Source organism: Alosa pseudoharengus, unplaced genomic scaffold, assembly GCF_046254945.1.
Source record: "Alosa pseudoharengus isolate Yale_2024_CS ecotype anadromous, Long Island Sound unplaced genomic scaffold, YU_APseudo_1.1 YU_APseudo_1.1_scf_7, whole genome shotgun sequence".
In the NCBI taxonomy this organism is placed as follows: Eukaryota; Metazoa; Chordata; class Actinopteri; order Clupeiformes; family Clupeidae; genus Alosa; species Alosa pseudoharengus.
In genome coordinates this window covers 31842175-31859625 of record NW_027468859.1, presented here as the reverse complement: position 1 = coordinate 31859625, position 17451 = coordinate 31842175, and the positions used below count along the sequence as shown (strand labels likewise).

Below are 17451 nucleotides of genomic sequence, written 5' to 3'. Positions count from 1 at the left end.
TACATAACAGAGTGTGAATAGCTCAGCTGTGTAATAGACACTCTGAATAAGGTATGCTGTTTGCATCAATGTACAGTTAGAAGTGGATGCTATTCGTACCCAGGTGTTTATAGTACTGCATGCTATTTACACCCTGGTGCATGAACTAGCTAATTGTTGCAATCAAAACTTCCGTTTGAGAAACGATTTCTTGTTCAAATTGCGTGCCTTCTCTCCTGAGACGTTGGTACACATGCACACTCACTCCGCCAAAACGCATCACACGGGAATCGAACCCCGGTCTCCCGCGTACCAGCTCTTGCCTGTGACCACTGCACTATCTGCTTCAACAAAAAATTTACGTTTGCAGGTAAACTTTTAGTTTATAGGCCTGAACGTCATATTCACGAAATTTCTGTTAGCTAACAAACTGACGGTTGTAGCCTATGTGTTCAATGAACAAAGATTATGAAAATAAAACACAACTTTTCCATCTCAACTTTTATTTGAACGGATATTAGTGCTGAAACTGTTCAGAATTCTTCACTTTCTGCTGACGAAAAAACGAATGTCGGCTATGTTTTTTGGGCACGCGAGCAACATGTTTTTGTTGTTATAACAGGGTGTGAATAGCCCACCAGGGGTACGAATAGACACGCCGGATTTATTTTTGTGGAAAAATGTGCTGGGGGGTATTCCAAATACGAGGTTTAGTGACAAACCTGGGTTAGTTAACTCAGAGTAGGTGGTAAACCTCCTAATAGAAGAGCTGTATGGCTTCATTCTCCTAACAAAACAATACCATAGGGCTCTTGTTGTAGGAGGTTTACCACTTACTCTGAGTTAAGTTACCCAGGTTTATCACTAAACCACGTACTTGGAATACCCCCCTGGACTGGTCGGCGGTCATATTTTGTACATCTAGTTAAGCTACATAATGGGCTTAAATGTCTCTCTTTTTTTACTCAGCCGACAGTCCTGCATTGACAACATTGGAGCCACATAGCCTAAACGAATGCTATAGGGTTTTCTAACATTTTCTAACAGTAGGCTAGGCCTAGCCTATGATCGATTTAGAACTATCTGCTTTGCTTGTGAATGAAGTTGTACTTTCCTTTGTTCAATGATCTTGTTGAACGATGCTGGCAAGCGTGTCCCTGTTTTCCTGCCATCATGTCATTGCTCTTGTCTCGTCTCTGGTTGTAATCTCACCCACCTTCCATTGAGCTGTTAGATCTACTGTATAGAACATCTAATTCCAACACTTCCTTGTAATAAAACGGTCTGATACGACATAAGCCAGTCTTTAGCCTATTTTTTATAATCATGGGACAACGCTTTGGGCGAATTCGCGATAACTCACTAACGAAACAGGCATGAGAGAGAGGGTGAGAGAGAGACTTTCTGACGTGTCAATAACGTTTGCCATCATTGCGAGAAGTTTTTTCTTACGCTTTGTGCTGCTGCAGTCAGCCTGGGCAAACCGAGGGAATCGGGATAACATGAAGAGAAAAAAAGTCGCCAGATTTGTTGTCAGTCGCTAGAAGCTTTTCAGTGGGCAGAGACGGCCAAAATATGCTCATCCTCTGGAACAGGAAGAACGGGAACCACCTCACAAACTGTTGAGCAAATTTGACTTGATGAAGACTTTTTTAAAATCAGTCAATATAAGATAAATAAGACTTGGTTAGATTGCCTAATGTTTTGCAAAGATACAATCGCCTTCAAACTGAACACAATATAATACAGTCTAATAATAAATATGACAGCATGGTGCTGGCAGCTGGTTGAGGCTTCTTTCTTATTATTTGTGATACCTAATTTTAAGCTTTAATTTCTTAATTGTTAATCTTTTGGTAGTGCAGTGTGTCCAGGCATATGGAGCTTAGAAAAAATCTGTCACCCAACACCAGTAATAAAACTGCTGTGCTCTTCACTTTTGGAATATTGCCATAAAAGTTGCTATTTAAATCACTGCCAAAACTAGTGATAGATGCTACGTATGTGTTGTGGGCATATATAGAATGCCACAGATTAATTTTTGATGGATATATTAATTATATGCAATTTATTTCAGGGAGCCTACAAATCAGTGGGGAAACTAAATTTAGTAAAGTGATTTACACACTATTGAAAACTCACACAAAGCTGCCAGATACATTTAAATACAAACAAGAAAGAAAACAAGAACTTGAAGCACAAATGCATAGTCAAACAAACGTATGGGGCAGACATTGTGTGATATATGATAACAGTTGCATTTGTAGAACACTGACATCAAAGTATATGCCAACTGAACTATTCTGTGGATAAAACATTCATAACATCATCATTGCGACTTCCATTAACTTTTTATTCCATTTTTTTCTGTTCAGTTACTGTAAAAATAACCACAGATTTTTATCATAATGAGCATCTCCAGGTGTCAAATGTTTCCAAGCACATCAATCAAACACATCTTGCCTTATAGAGCTCTGCTTAGTTGACAGAAAAGGGTCAATAAAAGCACCTGCTGGGAGGGAGGGCCGCAGCAGAGGCAGGGGGGATCCAGTGCACAGTAAGTCTTCCACAGACACAGACACAGAGAGGAGGTGGCTCCTATTAGAGAATGTGTCATGTCTCTTCATCGCTAAAGCAATTAATACACTTACGGTTACTATATTACGTTAATTGATATACTAAAATACTTGTCTTTGTGCGTTTTTTTATTATTATTATTCTTTTTCAGATACTCATAACAACTGGAAATTTCATCTTCATTTGGGAGGAGAAGGTAAGGTACATCTGATTTACAATTTATCTGATTTATCTGAACAGCTAAATGATTAAAACAGACTACTTACTTTCTAGTAAAGTAGATCTTTCGGGGGGCATTTATAGACTATTGCTATGGCACAGTTGTAGCTCCGTTCAAGGTCTTATTTGTATAGATGCAACCTTTATTTCACCCATCCATTTCTATGTAAATGTAAGGGTTGCAGTGGTGTAACTGCATATCAGGCACTTCAGTAGACACTACTGCTTAACACCAGAGCCTTCCACCAAGTCGTGAGCAGTTGTAACTGCAAATGTAATACCAAAAATCCAAAATGGCGACAAAAGTCCAAATATGTTGACCTCCCATGTTGGAAGTAACATCTAGTTAGTATTATAATTGCATTATTTTTGGCTATTGGCTTGGCTATTGCATGAACCTGTTAAGAGACGGGTGGCCTTTTATGGCACCCCTAGCCCCCTCCCCCATCTCCCTCCAACATTCTAAATCAATTCAATTGTATGCACCATATTGCTATGTAGCATAGTAATATTATACACCATTTGAAAGTTTGGACTCTTGGGAATCCTTTTTCATGTACATTCTGTATAGTGCTTTACATTGTCAGATCTTACTATGTCTCAATTAAATTTAGTCGAAAATTCCCTCCTCCCCCTCCTCTGCCTTTGGTGCTTCCCAAAGTTCTAGTTTCAGTGTATATCCTAAGCAATAAGTACATGTAGCATATTGGGCCTTGATATTCACCTTGAGTGCTGAAATGCGGTCAGTTCAGAAATGGTTGTTATTAGGCAGAAAGAAAAACTATATTCTAGCATCTATTACTCTGTGGCAGTATTTAATACACTTATTCTGGTTGTTTCCTAAGCAACTACAGGGTCTTAGCTTTCTAAAGAGGTCAAGCATTTGATGGTAGGCCAAAATAGGTGGGAACAGTGCCCTCTGTAGTAGGCATAGTGCAATGTTGGGGGGTGGGGGGGTTGTGGGGGGTGTAAGGTAAGGTACCCAGATAAGGTTAAAAAAATGATTGCGTTTTAAGGGAGAAGACATAGAATTTATCGAAGCATTTCAGACTGTCAACCACTTTATTTACAGTACCGAGCCTGTACATGTCTAATTGTGCAAAGCATTTTATGTTGAAACTGTTTGCTCTTCATGTTTATGATTAATGCAGTAACCAGCGACCATGGGGGACAGTGATATGGCCACGTATGGCAAAGCTGCCATATACCTCCGTAAGCCTGAGAAGGAGAGAATGGAGGCCCAATCCAGGCCCTTTGATGCAAAGACTGCTTGCTTTGTGGTTGATAAAGAGGAGTTGTACGTCAAGGGTACAATTAAAAAGAAGGAAGGCGGCAAAGTCGTTGTGGAAACGCTTGAAACCAAGGAGGTACTTTAGCAAGGCTGTTGAAATTGTTCTGATGTTAAAATGACATTTTCACAGAAAGTTTCTTGAATACATCTGTTTGGTAAAGCTGTTTTCTACATTGGTTTTAGGAAAAGACAGTGAAGGAGGATGAAGTCTTCCCCTTGAATCCTCCCAAATACGACAAAATTGAGGACATGGCCATGATGACCCACCTCAATGAAGCCTCTGTCCTGTATAACCTCAAAGAGCGTTATGCAGCATGGATGATCTATGTAAGCATTATACTTTTAAACAAATTCAGAAAATAAAGTGAATTTGAAAAGCTGAACAACCAATCTTCTTTATTTTCTCATTCTAGACCTACTCTGGACTTTTCTGTGTCACTGTGAACCCCTACAAGTGGCTCCCAGTATACGACCAAGAAGTGGTGGATGCCTACAGAGGCAAGAAGCGTGTGGAGGCCCCGCCCCACATCTTCTCTGTCTCTGACAACGCATTTCAGTTCATGCTCCAAGGTATACTTTCAATTTTAAATCCATCACTGAATAATACATTATATATTTGATTCATTTATGTAAAATGAACCACTCATTGTCAATCTCTATTTTGCTCCACAGACAGAGAGAATCAGTCTGTCCTGATCACGTAAGTGTCCATGCATCCCTTTTCCCACTTTTTACATTATTAAAAGGCGAAACCTTTACTTTATCTTCTGTATACTCTTCTGGTACGCTTTGTAATTGTGATATCTTCTGTTTAACACAGCGGAGAATCTGGTGCTGGCAAGACTGTAAACACCAAGCGTGTCATCCAGTACTTTGCAACAATTGCAGTGGCTGGTAAGAAGTCATCAGAGGCACCAGCCGGCAGCAGTGGAAAAATTAAGGTACAGGACCCCTTGCATATTTATAGGCTAATTATCACATGGCAACACAGACATTAACTTCAGTAACAATATATCTATTGACTTGCAGGGCTCCCTTGAAGACCAGATTATTGCTGCAAACCCACTGCTGGAGGCTTATGGTAATGCCAAGACTGTGAGGAATGACAACTCTTCACGTTTCGTAAGTTTAGTTTCTCATCTAATCTCTTACATGTTGTTTTGTTTTTAGATAGAATCAACTTCTTAGGGTTATTCTTTTAACTCAAACTTATCTAGCACTTTCTTTTATTTCTATTAGTATTTCTTTTTCAAAACATCCTCCAATGTCTACTTAAACCTCTACACTATCATATTTTGCTTTTTGAATTAATTAAGGCAGTATTGTTACTCTTAGGTCTATTACTGAATATTATAATATTTATTGAATACTTGAATATTTCCTCATGTGTAACCTGCTTTGGTGAAAAGCATGAGTTAAATGAATACATGTTATATCAAAATGTAATCTCAAACAGGGAAAATTCATCAGAATTCACTTTGCCACAACTGGAAAACTGGCTAGTGCTGATATTGAGACTTGTAAGTATAATTGTTCCAAATAGAAATGTTATTTTATTGCCTTAAATGTATACAAGTTAAAATACATCCTTCCCTGCGTAAAAAGACCTGCTGGAGAAGTCTAGAGTGACATTCCAGCTTCCTGATGAGAGAGGCTACCACATCTTCTTCCAGATGATGACCAACCACAAGCCTGAAATTATAGGTATGGTTACTATTTTCACGAAATGTTCAAAAAACAATAAATGTAATTCTGTATTTTCTGTGTGAATTTGAAAAAATCATGGTTTAATCCCGACAGAAATGTCTCTCATCACAAGCAACCCCTATGACTTCCCAATGTGCAGTCAGGGTCAGATCACTGTGGCGAGCATTGATGACAAAGAGGAGTTGGATGCCACAGATGTAAGTCTTCCAATAATAAGTTTTCCTCTCTTCAATTTCTTAAAGATAGATTTAAAATAATCAAATAATTTATCATTCTAGGATGCCATTGACATCCTGGGTTTTAGCGCAGAGGAGAAAGTCACCATTTACAAGTTGACTGGTGCTGTGCTCCATCATGGCAACATGAAATTCAAGCAGAAGCAGCGCGAGGAGCAGGCTGAGCCTGATGGCACTGAGGGTACATTACACTCTACTGAATCAGTCAGTTCTAGTAATAACTACAAGGTACGCTTATTTATTGAGGTAATTGTATTATGTAAGGGATAATGTATTGTCCACCGCGAATTATCGGAAAATAAGTCCCGACAGGGAGAACAGAACCCTGATGGGCAGCGGAGCCGCAATTTTATAAATTAAAGTAAAATATGACAGATATATTGTAAACACTTTTATCAAAAATGACAAAAACGGACTGGCACTGGCAGATTCGGAAAGTGAACCCGGGATGACTGATTGTCAAGCAGTAACGTTAACAATCCCACACTGTGCACACCATGTTATTTATCAACATATGTATTCTCATATTCTAAATTTCCCTCTGGATTAAGAAAGTATCTATCTTAATTTAAAGACAAACATTTCCAAAACAATGGTCACTCAGATACCTTTATGTTTTTGTGAGACATATAGCCTTTAACCTAACACTATGTTGGACAAACATTTTGATTTAGGGATATGAGATTCAAATCACCAAAATGCTTCACTGTTGCACTATTTTTAGATGCTGACAAAGTCGCTTACCTCTTGGGCCTGAACTCCGCTGACATGCTGAAGGCTTTGTGCTACCCAAGAGTGAAAGTCGGAAATGAGTATGTCACCAAGGGTCAGACTGTGCCACAGGTATTATTTTAGTCACTAAATAGTTCACTTAAAGGAATCACAAACCACTTAGCAGCATTTGGACAGAATTACTAGTAGTAAAATGACATTTTTATCTTATAAACATTTTTATTTTTTGGTCTGAGCATAGGATGACCACTGCTTGAATATTCTGTTTCAGGTCAATAACTCAGTGTCGGCCTTGTCCAAGTCCATCTATGAGAGGATGTTCTTGTGGATGGTCATCCGTATAAACCAGATGTTGGACACTAAACAGCCAAGGCAGTTCTACATCGGTGTGCTGGATATTGCTGGCTTTGAGATTTTTGATGTAAGCATAAGTTACCATCTTTCATATTGTTCACTCACACCACAAAGTTGTATAATTTCAGTAAGGGACATTCATATTACAAACTATTTTTTAATCACAGTACAACAGCATGGAACAGCTATGCATCAACTTCACCAATGAGAAACTGCAACAGTTCTTCAACCACACCATGTTCGTTCTGGAGCAAGAGGAATACAAGAAAGAGGGCATTGTATGGGAGTTCATTGACTTCGGCATGGACTTAGCCGCTTGCATTGAGCTCATTGAGAAGGTCAGTTTTAATCAGTCCAATGATCCAAGTGCTAGATTTGTATTGTTTTATAATATCCACTTTTAAAACTAAGCTCATTTTTCCAACAGCCTATGGGAATCTTTGCCATCCTTGAAGAGGAGTGCATGTTCCCCAAGGCCTCTGACACCACTTTCAAGAACAAGCTGTATGACCAGCATCTTGGCAAAAATAAGGCTTTTGAGAAGCCCAAGCCAGCCAAGGGCAAAGCTGAGGCCCACTTCTCCCTGGTGCACTATGCCGGCACTGTGGACTACAATGTTACTGGCTGGCTGGACAAGAACAAGGATCCACTGAACGATTCTGTTGTGCAGCTGTACCAGAAGTCAGGAGTAAAACTCCTGCCTGTCTTGTACCCACCTGTTGTTGAGGGTAACAAAAAAACTATACAAGTATACAAGCTAATGCAAAAATATGATATATTTATATGTATATATGTGCATTATTCATACCTCAATTATTAAATAATGTGTATGTCTACAGAGACTGGTGGTGGTGGTGGTAAGAAGAAGAAGAAGGGTGGCTCCATGCAGACTGTGTCATCACAGTTCAGGGTATGCATATTAAACCAATAACAAACAAATCAATCATCTAAAAGAAAGGTGAGAGGATGTTTTGATTGCATTCTTATCTCAACAGGAGAACTTGGGCAAACTGATGACCAACTTGAGGAGCACCCATCCTCACTTTGTGCGCTGTCTGATTCCAAATGAAATTAAGAAACCAGGTAAAGGGCGCTTGGTAGTCAATAAAGATGTGTGCATTGTTCATGCATTACACTGAGAATAGAAGATCTCATGACATGTATTTGACAGGTTATATGCAGAACTTCCTGGTCATCCACCAGCTCAGGTGCAATGGTGTGCTGGAGGGTATCAGAATCTGCAGAAAGGGTTTCCCAAGCAGAATCCTCTATGGTGACTTCAAGCAGAGGTGAACTTAGAAAGCCAATGAAGTATTACACATATTCCATACTGCATTTAGAGAGGAAAAGGTAATGCTTTATATGAACATTTACCGGTATTTATTCCGTCCAGATACAAAGTGCTAAATGCCAGTGTCATCCCTGACGGCCAGTTCATTGATAACAAGAAGGCTGCTGAGAAGCTCTTGGGATCCATTGATGTTGACCACACACAATACATGTTTGGACACACAAAGGTAGATAGGTTTCATGCAATCTATTATCTGTATCTCATGAGTACAAACTAGAGCACAGCCTTTTTCTGTGTCAAATAGGTGCTTATAATTTCATTCATCCCTCAGGTGTTCTTCAAAGCTGGTCTGCTGGGTGATCTTGAGGAGATGCGAGATGAGAAACTGGTTGCCCTGGTCACAATGACTCAGGCTCTCTGCCGTGCATACCTGATGAGGAGGGAGTTTTCAAAGATGATGGAAAGGAGGTAAATTTGAATATCAAAAGAACTCAGAAGTCTGAAAGACTGCTATACGATTTTGATATCCGTACTTTCTACACGATTCATGTACTTATAATTCTACAACCTATAATTAAGGATACATTTCACCACCCTTGTTGTGTAGGGAGTCTGTCTACACCATCCAGTACAATATACGTTCATTCATGAATGTCAAGCACTGGCCTTGGATGAAGGTTTACTACAAGATCAAGCCTCTGCTGAAGAGTGCTGAAACTGAGAAGGAGCTGGCTGACATGAAGGAGAACTTTGGGAAACTCAAAGAGGAGTGTGCAAAGGCAACAGCCAGGAAGAAGGAGCTAGAGGAGAAAATGGTGGCTCTGGTGCAAGAGAGGAATGACCTGGCGTTGCAAGTGGCATCTGTAAGTGTAGTGTACCATTTCAATATTCATAATCATACAACTACCCAGTCTCAGCATTGTGTTTTCAATTCAAATTATCTATTGTCATGCTCTCATCTTGTATTTACAATAGGGAAATGAGGGTCTCAATGATGCTGAGGAGAGGTGTGAGGGTCTTATCAAATCTAAGATCCAGCTCGAGGCCAAGCTCAAAGAGACAACTGAGAGACTGGAGGATGAAGAGGAAATCAATGCTGAGCTGACTGCCAAGAAGAGGAAGCTGGAGGATGAGTGCTCTGAGCTCAAGAAGGACATTGATGATCTGGAGCTGACCTTGGCCAAAGTGGAGAAGGAGAAACATGCCACCGAGAACAAGGTTTGGATTTATAAAGGGCCGATCAATGTAGTCTGTCAGAAATATAGTATCTTATCTACACTGTTCACTAATATAAAACTTTCTATGTGCAGGTCAAGAACCTAACTGAAGAGATGGCCTCTCAGGATGAGTCCATTGCTAAGCTGACAAAGGAGAAGAAAGCCCTCCAAGAGGCCCACCAGCAGACTCTTGATGATCTTCAAGCAGAGGAAGACAAAGTCAACACTCTGACCAAATCCAAGACTAAGCTTGAACAGCAAGTGGATGATGTAAGTACAAAAATCAACATTTGTCAACTTCTCACACTGAAATTTGACCATTTACAACATAACGGTACTCACCTCACACTTCAAATTGGCAGCTTGAGGGTTCCCTGGAGCAAGAAAAGAAGCTCCGTATGGACCTTGAGAGAACCAAGAGAAAGCTTGAGGGTGACCTGAAGCTGGCCCAGGAGACCATCATGGATCTTGAGAATGACAAGCAGCAGTCTGAAGAGAAGATAAAGAAGTAAAGGCATTATTTATAAAACAAAATATCACTGTTCAATTTCCATGTATGCAGCCAACTTTAGAAATGATTCTTCCTTTTTTTTAATCTTTTTTTTTAATCAGGAAGGACTTTGAAACAAGTCAACTTCTTAGTAAGATTGAAGATGAACAATCACTTGGTGCTCAGCTGCAGAAGAAGATCAAGGAGCTTCAGGTTTAATTATTCTCCACCAACTCAAACTCTGAGCGTTTTTGCAGTTTTCTGTCTTACTACCATAATATTTTTTTTTCAATAGGCCCGCATTGAGGAACTGGAGGAAGAGATTGAGTCTGAGCGTGCAGCTCGTGCCAAGGTTGAGAAGCAGAGAGCTGATCTCTCCAGAGAACTTGAGGAGATCAGTGAGAGGCTTGAGGAAGCTGGTGGTGCCACTGCTGCTCAAATTGAGATGAACAAGAAGCGTGAGGCTGAGTTCCAGAAGCTGCGTCGTGACCTTGAAGAGTCCACCCTGCAGCATGAAGCCACTGCTGCAGCTCTCCGCAAGAAGCAGGCCGACAGCGTGGCTGAGCTGGGAGAGCAGATTGACAACCTCCAACGTGTCAAGCAGAAGCTTGAGAAGGAGAAGAGTGAATACAAGATGGAGATTGATGATCTCTCTAGCAATATGGAGGCTGTTGCTAAATCTAAGGTTAGTGAGATGTTTACCCTCATGCTATCTTGTAAACAAATCAACCTACAATCATTTCATTAACTTTTTGCTACTAATGGACATTATCATAAATAGACCAATCTGGAGAAGATGTGCCGCACCCTTGAAGACCAACTCAGTGAAATCAAGGCCAAGAGTGATGAGGGTGCCCGTCAGGTCAATGACCTCAGTGCTCAGAGAGCAAGACTTCAGACTGAAAATGGTGAGCTTGGCCGCCAGGTTGAGGAGAAAGATGCTCTTGTGTCTCAGCTGACCAGAAGCAAGCAGGCCTTCACTCAGCAAGTTGAGGAGCTGAAGAGACTGAATGAAGAGGAAGTCAAGGTACTGTTGCCTATGCATGACATAAAGAAATTGGATTACATCAATCACATTTGGGGAAATGCTTTCATAAACACCCTTACTTGTTAAAACAAACAGGCCAAGAATGCCCTGGCTCATGCTGTTCAGTCAGCTCGCCACGACTGCGACCTTCTTAGGGAGCAGTTTGAGGAGGAGCAGGAAGCAAAGGCTGAGCTTCAACGTGGCATGTCCAAGGCCAACAGCGAGGTTGCTCAGTGGAGGACCAAGTACGAAACTGATGCCATCCAGCGCACTGAGGAGCTTGAGGAGTCCAAGTAAGTGCTAAAGATGCAAAAACACAGTTTTGGATATATTTTGTTCACTAAAACATTCTAAAAAATCATCATGTTTTCTGTCTTAAATCTGATGCTTTTTCCTTCAGAAAAAAGCTTGCCCAGCGTCTCCAGGAGGCTGAGGAGCAAATCGAGGCAACCAACTCAAAATGTGCCTCTCTAGATAAGACCAAGCAGAGACTCCAGGGTGAGGTTGAGGACCTCATGATTGATGTGGAGAGAGCCAATGGTCTAGCTGCCAACCTTGACAAGAAGCAAAGAAACTTTGACAAGGTAACACCTCCAAAACATCATTCATGTGTGGAATGTAGGTGAATAAGTATAAGACTCACAACAACTGTTTCTAAAAGGTCCTGGCAGAATGGAAGCAGAAGTACGAGGAGGGTCAGGCAGAGTTGGAGGGTGCTCAGAAAGAGGCTCGTTCTCTCAGCACTGAGCTGTTCAAGATGAAGAACTCCTATGAGGAGTCTCTTGACCACCTTGAGACCCTGAAGAGGGAGAACAAGAATTTGCAACGTGAGTCAAAATAGCCCAACGCATATCCCACTCAAAAAATATTTTCAAACTTTCAGCAAATATGTTTACTCTAATATAACCGCATATTTGCAGAGGAGATTTCTGACCTGACTGAGCAGCTTGGTGAGACTGGAAAGAGCATCCATGAGCTTGAGAAGGCCAAGAAGACTGTTGAGACTGAGAAGTCCGAGATCCAAACCGCCCTGGAGGAGGCTGAGGTAGAAATTCAGACAGGCTTTCCTACACAGTGAGTAACGGAAATGATGATGTTTTATATATTTTAAAATTCTTCATTTTCTTGTTTAGGGAACTCTTGAGCATGAGGAGTCCAAGATTCTTCGTGTCCAACTTGAACTCAACCAGATCAAGGGTGAGGTTGACAGGAAGCTTGCAGAGAAGGATGAGGAGATGGAGCAGATCAAGAGGAATGCCCAGAGGATAGCCGATTCCATGCAGAGCACTCTGGACTCTGAGGTCAGGAGCAGAAATGATGCCCTGAGAATCAAGAAGAAGATGGAGGGAGACCTCAATGAGATGGAGATTCAGTTGAGCCATGCTAACCGCCAGGCTGCCGAGTCTCAGAAACAACTGAGAAATGTGCAGGGTCAACTCAAGGTCAGTTATGTAATAAAATAGAACAAGGACCCTATCTTACCATAATTACTATTTAGTTAATAGTTCAAGAAAGTCCATAAATCAATATTATATAATTTTGTCCGAACTCTCTCTTGGTAGTATGGCACATCTTTTGTCATTCCATGTTTTTTATTAGGATGCCCAACTGCACCTTGATGATGCTGTCAGAGGACAAGAAGACATGAAGGAGCAGGTTGCCATGGTGGAGCGCAGGAATGGCCTGATGGTGGCTGAGATTGAGGAGCTCAGAGTTGCTCTGGAGCAGACAGAGAGAGGCCGCAAAGTGGCTGAACAGGAGCTGGTTGATGCCAGTGAGCGTGTTGGCCTCCTGCACTCTCAGGTGGGGATATATTTTTCTCACCAAAAAAAAAACATTTTTTCAATCATACCCGCAGTTCTTTCATAATATTTTTCGCCATATAACATATTTGAAATTATTTCTGAACGTTAGAACACAAGTCTGATTAACACCAAGAAGAAGCTTGAGGCTGACTTGGTTCAGATCCAAGGTGAGGTTGATGACATCGTCCAGGAGGCTAGAAATGCTGAGGACAAGGCCAAGAAAGCCATCACTGATGTAAGCAATGTTTTGTTTTGAACTTTAGTACTGTATATTATGAGCTAAATACTGTACGTAGCTTGGATGATCTAAAACACAATTTCCCATTATTCAGGCTGCCATGATGGCGGAGGAGCTGAAGAAGGAGCAGGACACCAGTTCTCATCTGGAGAGGATGAAGAAGAACCTGGAGGTCACTGTGAAGGATCTGCAGCACCGCCTGGATGAGGCTGAGAATCTGGCCATGAAGGGTGGCAAGAAACAACTCCAGAAACTGGAGTCCAGGGTAAGTGACTAAACTTGGGTGAGATATTCAGAATGTAATAAATAAAATGAAGACATTGTGAAATGAAAATCTTGCTTATGTAAAGGTTCGTGAGTTGGAAAGTGAGGTTGAGAATGAACAACGACGTGGTGTTGATGCTGTCAAGGGAGTCCGCAAATACGAGAGGAGAGTGAAGGAGCTCACCTACCAGGTACAAAGTTTCTTTAACCACTATTGAACAGCATTTATCTCGAGGAGGACAATGATTGACAGATTATTTTTCTTTCTGTAGACTGAGGAGGACAAGAAAAACGTCAACAGACTACAGGACCTAGTTGACAAGCTGCAGCTGAAGGTCAAAACCTACAAGAGACAGGCTGAGGAAGCTGTAAGTTGTTTCTTGTGTTGGCTATACGGTCAAATGTCTTACCTTTCGTCTTAATAAAAATGATGAAAAACACTGGACTTAAAAGAATAAAAGATTAACAACTTTTCAGTTCATCCAAACACCATCATCAGTTGTAATGAATGCAACAGGAAGGATGCACAGCAAAACATTTTGTATCTTTTAGTCCTTTCAGTCCAGTGTTTTTAAAGTAAACGTTTTAAAAGAACTGCTATCATCTGGACCCTAAATGGATCTTCATAGACACAAAAAATTGATTGGTTTGATTCAAAACAGAAGCCTCTGCACTAATCAAACATATTTTCTCATACTAATCAAACATATTTTCTCATTATTAGGAGGAGCAATCCAACTCCCACCTGTCTAAGTTCAGAAAGGTTCAGCATGAGCTGGAGGAGGCTGAGGAGCGTGCTGACATTGCTGAATCCCAGGTCAACAAGATGAGAGCAAAGAGCCGTGATTCTGGAAAGGTAAATCTAATTTCCCATATGCCAATGTACTGTATAATAAGCCATCATATGTTCATACTCAATTTCATTTCATTCCTTAATTTCTCTTTCTCAGGGCAAGGAGGCTGCAGAGTAAATCCTGTGAAATCTTCTGACCAGTCTCTCATTTGGATTAATATCCTGATTATTGTGGCCATTCTGTAACTCCTACATAATAAACATAAAAAGTCTCTTCAGAACATGAGTATATTGTTTTTAATTAGAATCAGAATTAATTGTGGTCTGAATTATTCTGGTATGTTGGCTAAAACAGACTTGTTTGCCAATAATGAACGATGTGTATATCCTTGATAACCTTGATGTTCCCAATAGCAACTGCTCTTTATGTCTGTTTCATGAGGGTTTATCTAAGCTTACAGTAATAACTTACGTAAAACATAGAAGCAGCTCACCCACAAATTAGCATTGAACACTTAAAAAAACACTTTACAACACTTGTTAATGTGTTAAAACACACATTAACAAAGAGTGTCAGTACATTTTAGTCACAACCTTGACATGAAAAGAACTGCAGACTCTACAAATGCACAAACAAATTCACAAACTGGAATGCTGGTTTCTTTTAAGTTTTCCAGATCTATTAATCTAAAATAATTCTGTTTTAGTAGCTGAGGACAGAGCCCAGAACAAAGTGTGATTGTAGGAAGACTCAAATCACATGTTACCACAAAGTATGCACCAAAATTGACCAAAATTAGCTGGGTTAATGGATAATTCACTTTATGTTGATTCAGTGTTCACAGAAAGGACAAGCCTCCTGAGATGTTAGATGGATGGATACATTAATAGATAGATAGATAGATAGATAGATAGATAGATAGATAGATACTTTATTCATCACAAGGGAAATTTAGGATCTTCAATGTCTGACCTACTGATGACCTTTGGTCAAATTAGGACAGACTTTGGGACATGGTCTTTAGGAGAAATTCACCCATGGGAAACTATACCCTAATGTACCTCGTTTCATGAGACACTACAAGGATGAAATCACTTGCCATTCCCTGGATAAGATAGAGTTCAAGCTTTCACACAATGAATATGATGAGGTAGGTGTCAGTCAGCACACCTGTGAGTACACCTCCCCACTGTCACTGGCCCGTCCTGTCAAAGACAACGGTCCAGTAATGTCACTGCAGCTCCCTGCCGCCCAACATCCAAGCTCTGTTTGCTTTCCCCTCTACGGTGGAGTATACAGGCACCTCTCCTGTGTCCTTCCATTAAAAAAAAAACACCATCTTCAGACAACAGATCAAAGAACTCAACTGAGAGCCACAGTGCCCCATAGTGGTATCAGGCATGAACTGACACCACAAATTGTTTAGAGACTCAACAGCCATCTGCAAAGACACAGGGGTGTTCGACTAGTTTGGGTTCAAATTACTCCAGAAAACACTTTTAACCTTGAATTTCCCCTTGAGGATCAATAAAGTATCTATCTATCTATCTATCTATCTATCTATCTCTATCTCTATCTAACCTTTCTAGCCTCACAGCTCCTGAATCTGACCAACTGGTTGCTGGTATAACTCTGTCATACTTGAGAGAACCAGCTCCAATGACCTGTACACCATCCTCCATGAACGCCACCTCCGATGGGCTGGGCATGTTCATCGAATGAATGACACTTGCCTCTCTAAAATCTTATTATATGGTGAGCTGGCAAATGCCCCCCACAAACATGGTCACCCCCGTCTACGCTTTAACCTTTAAACACTGTTCGTTGCTACCCCCCTTAATTTACTGTTCGCGGTCAAATTTGACCGTACAGTTTTAATTGCTCTTATTTGTAGGAGTGCATGTATGGAGATGTCTTAAGGGGCTATCACATTGTACACGGTATGCGCTGCGCTCACCGCTAGGTTGCTCTTGGTTGAGGTAACGTCCCAAAGATTTTTGTTGTGCTTGCCGCTGGGCTCAGCGCAAAATACCAATGACTTTACAGCGTGCCGCGGTACAACCTGATTGAACTTTGACCGCGGCACGCGCAAGGGCGGCAAAGTGGCAAAACTTTAACATAAATTAAAAATGTACACTATAAAAATAGTAATAATAATATTGTTTATGTATATATTTATGTAAGATTTGTTGCCTCAATGGATGTTGGTATGGTAGTCAGGGCACATAGGCTACTCAACCATAGCGCTGGCATTTTGTAAAACTTCATGAAACACACTCATGCACTTCACACAAACAGGTGCCCCTCTTCCATCCTTCCATCCACTGTTAATCACAGACACAGGGTGCCTCACTAATGCATCGCCTTTTCATGGGGGCCCTCATACAGGTGTCAACCTGACCTAAGGGTCCCTCATACAGCTCAAACTTTGAGCACACTTCCATTAGCATCACAGCAAGCCCTTTCACTTCTGGCATTATGTAGCGACAGGAGAAAGCAGTCACCCCACCTGGCCTCAAACCCCAGTACAAAACCTGCACTCTGATTGCATTTTATTTGTAGAGGACTTTATCATGTACTCAAAGCACTGTGACTGAACATTGTAGGATAAAGAATGGAGGCAGGCAGGATTAAAAGTAAAAAGAAAGTAGAATGAAATAATAAATTAGGAGGCACACATAAAGTGTACAGGCAGTTGCAAGTGTGGAAAGAAACAGACTTATGCCAGCATAATTAAAAAGTAAAGTATTACATATATAACTCTGTTTCTAACAAATGCAGACAATACATTTGCCAGTTTACTTAAAAGTATAGGCAATATATTTGCTCACATGGTTCCTATAATTTGTACAAGATTGATTTATTTGTCAGGTGTGGTTCACATTGGGAGAGAAGCAGCCTACATTAGTTCAAGAAAACACTGGGCTCCCATAATTTACTCTAAGCTTTCTTGTGGAAAGTATGATTCTTTTGTAGAATGTGCACACAAGCACAGGAAAGTTGTAGGAGTGCGTGTATGGAGATGTCTTAAGGGGCTATCACATTGTACACGGTATTCGCTGCACTCGCCGCTAGGTTGCTCTTGGTTGAAGTAACGTCTCAAAGATTTTTGTTGTGCTTGCCGCTGGGCTCAGCGCAAAATACCAATGACTTACATGTACAGCGCGCCGCGGTACAACCTGATTGAACTTGACCACGGCACACGCAAGGGCGGCAAAGCAGCAAAATGC

The 17451-nt window shown here is 40.9% G+C and overlaps 1 protein-coding gene across 1 annotated transcript; it reads left to right on the top strand.

The window, feature by feature from the left end:
- Positions 1 to 3938: 3938 nt before the first annotated feature.
- Positions 3939 to 14414, top strand: LOC143110384 (myosin heavy chain, fast skeletal muscle-like). Its single transcript, XM_076273261.1, has 38 exons — positions 3939 to 4142; positions 4250 to 4393; positions 4480 to 4636; positions 4739 to 4766; positions 4887 to 5007; positions 5096 to 5188; positions 5523 to 5586; positions 5672 to 5770; positions 5867 to 5970; positions 6052 to 6190; positions 6734 to 6852; positions 7013 to 7162; positions 7263 to 7433; positions 7523 to 7823; positions 7935 to 8005; positions 8091 to 8178; positions 8267 to 8384; positions 8489 to 8612; positions 8718 to 8854; positions 8994 to 9249; positions 9362 to 9604; positions 9697 to 9873; positions 9966 to 10111; positions 10216 to 10306; positions 10389 to 10778; positions 10875 to 11120; positions 11217 to 11413; positions 11521 to 11704; positions 11782 to 11947; positions 12041 to 12165; positions 12254 to 12562; positions 12720 to 12923; positions 13035 to 13160; positions 13258 to 13428; positions 13514 to 13618; positions 13700 to 13795; positions 14152 to 14283; positions 14378 to 14414. Exons 1-38 carry the CDS (start codon positions 3939 to 3941, stop codon positions 14396 to 14398), a joined length of 5817 nt encoding a protein of 1938 aa, XP_076129376.1. The 3' UTR covers positions 14399 to 14414.
- Positions 14415 to 17451: the final 3037 nt, after the last annotated feature.

What these genes read in the sequence shown, in the direction of transcription:
- LOC143110384 (XM_076273261.1), top strand. Translation starts at nt 3,939, where the DNA reads ATGGGGGACAGTGATATGGCCACGTATGGCAAAGCTGCCATATACCTC. An exon ending in GCAGCAGTGGAAAAATTAAG is followed by an intron (nt 5,008 to 5,095) that starts GTACAGGACCCC and finishes ATTGACTTGCAG; the next exon opens with GGCTCCCTTGAAGACCAGAT. An exon ending in ACATGTTTGGACACACAAAG is followed by an intron (nt 8,613 to 8,717) that starts GTAGATAGGTTT and finishes TTCATCCCTCAG; the next exon opens with GTGTTCTTCAAAGCTGGTCT.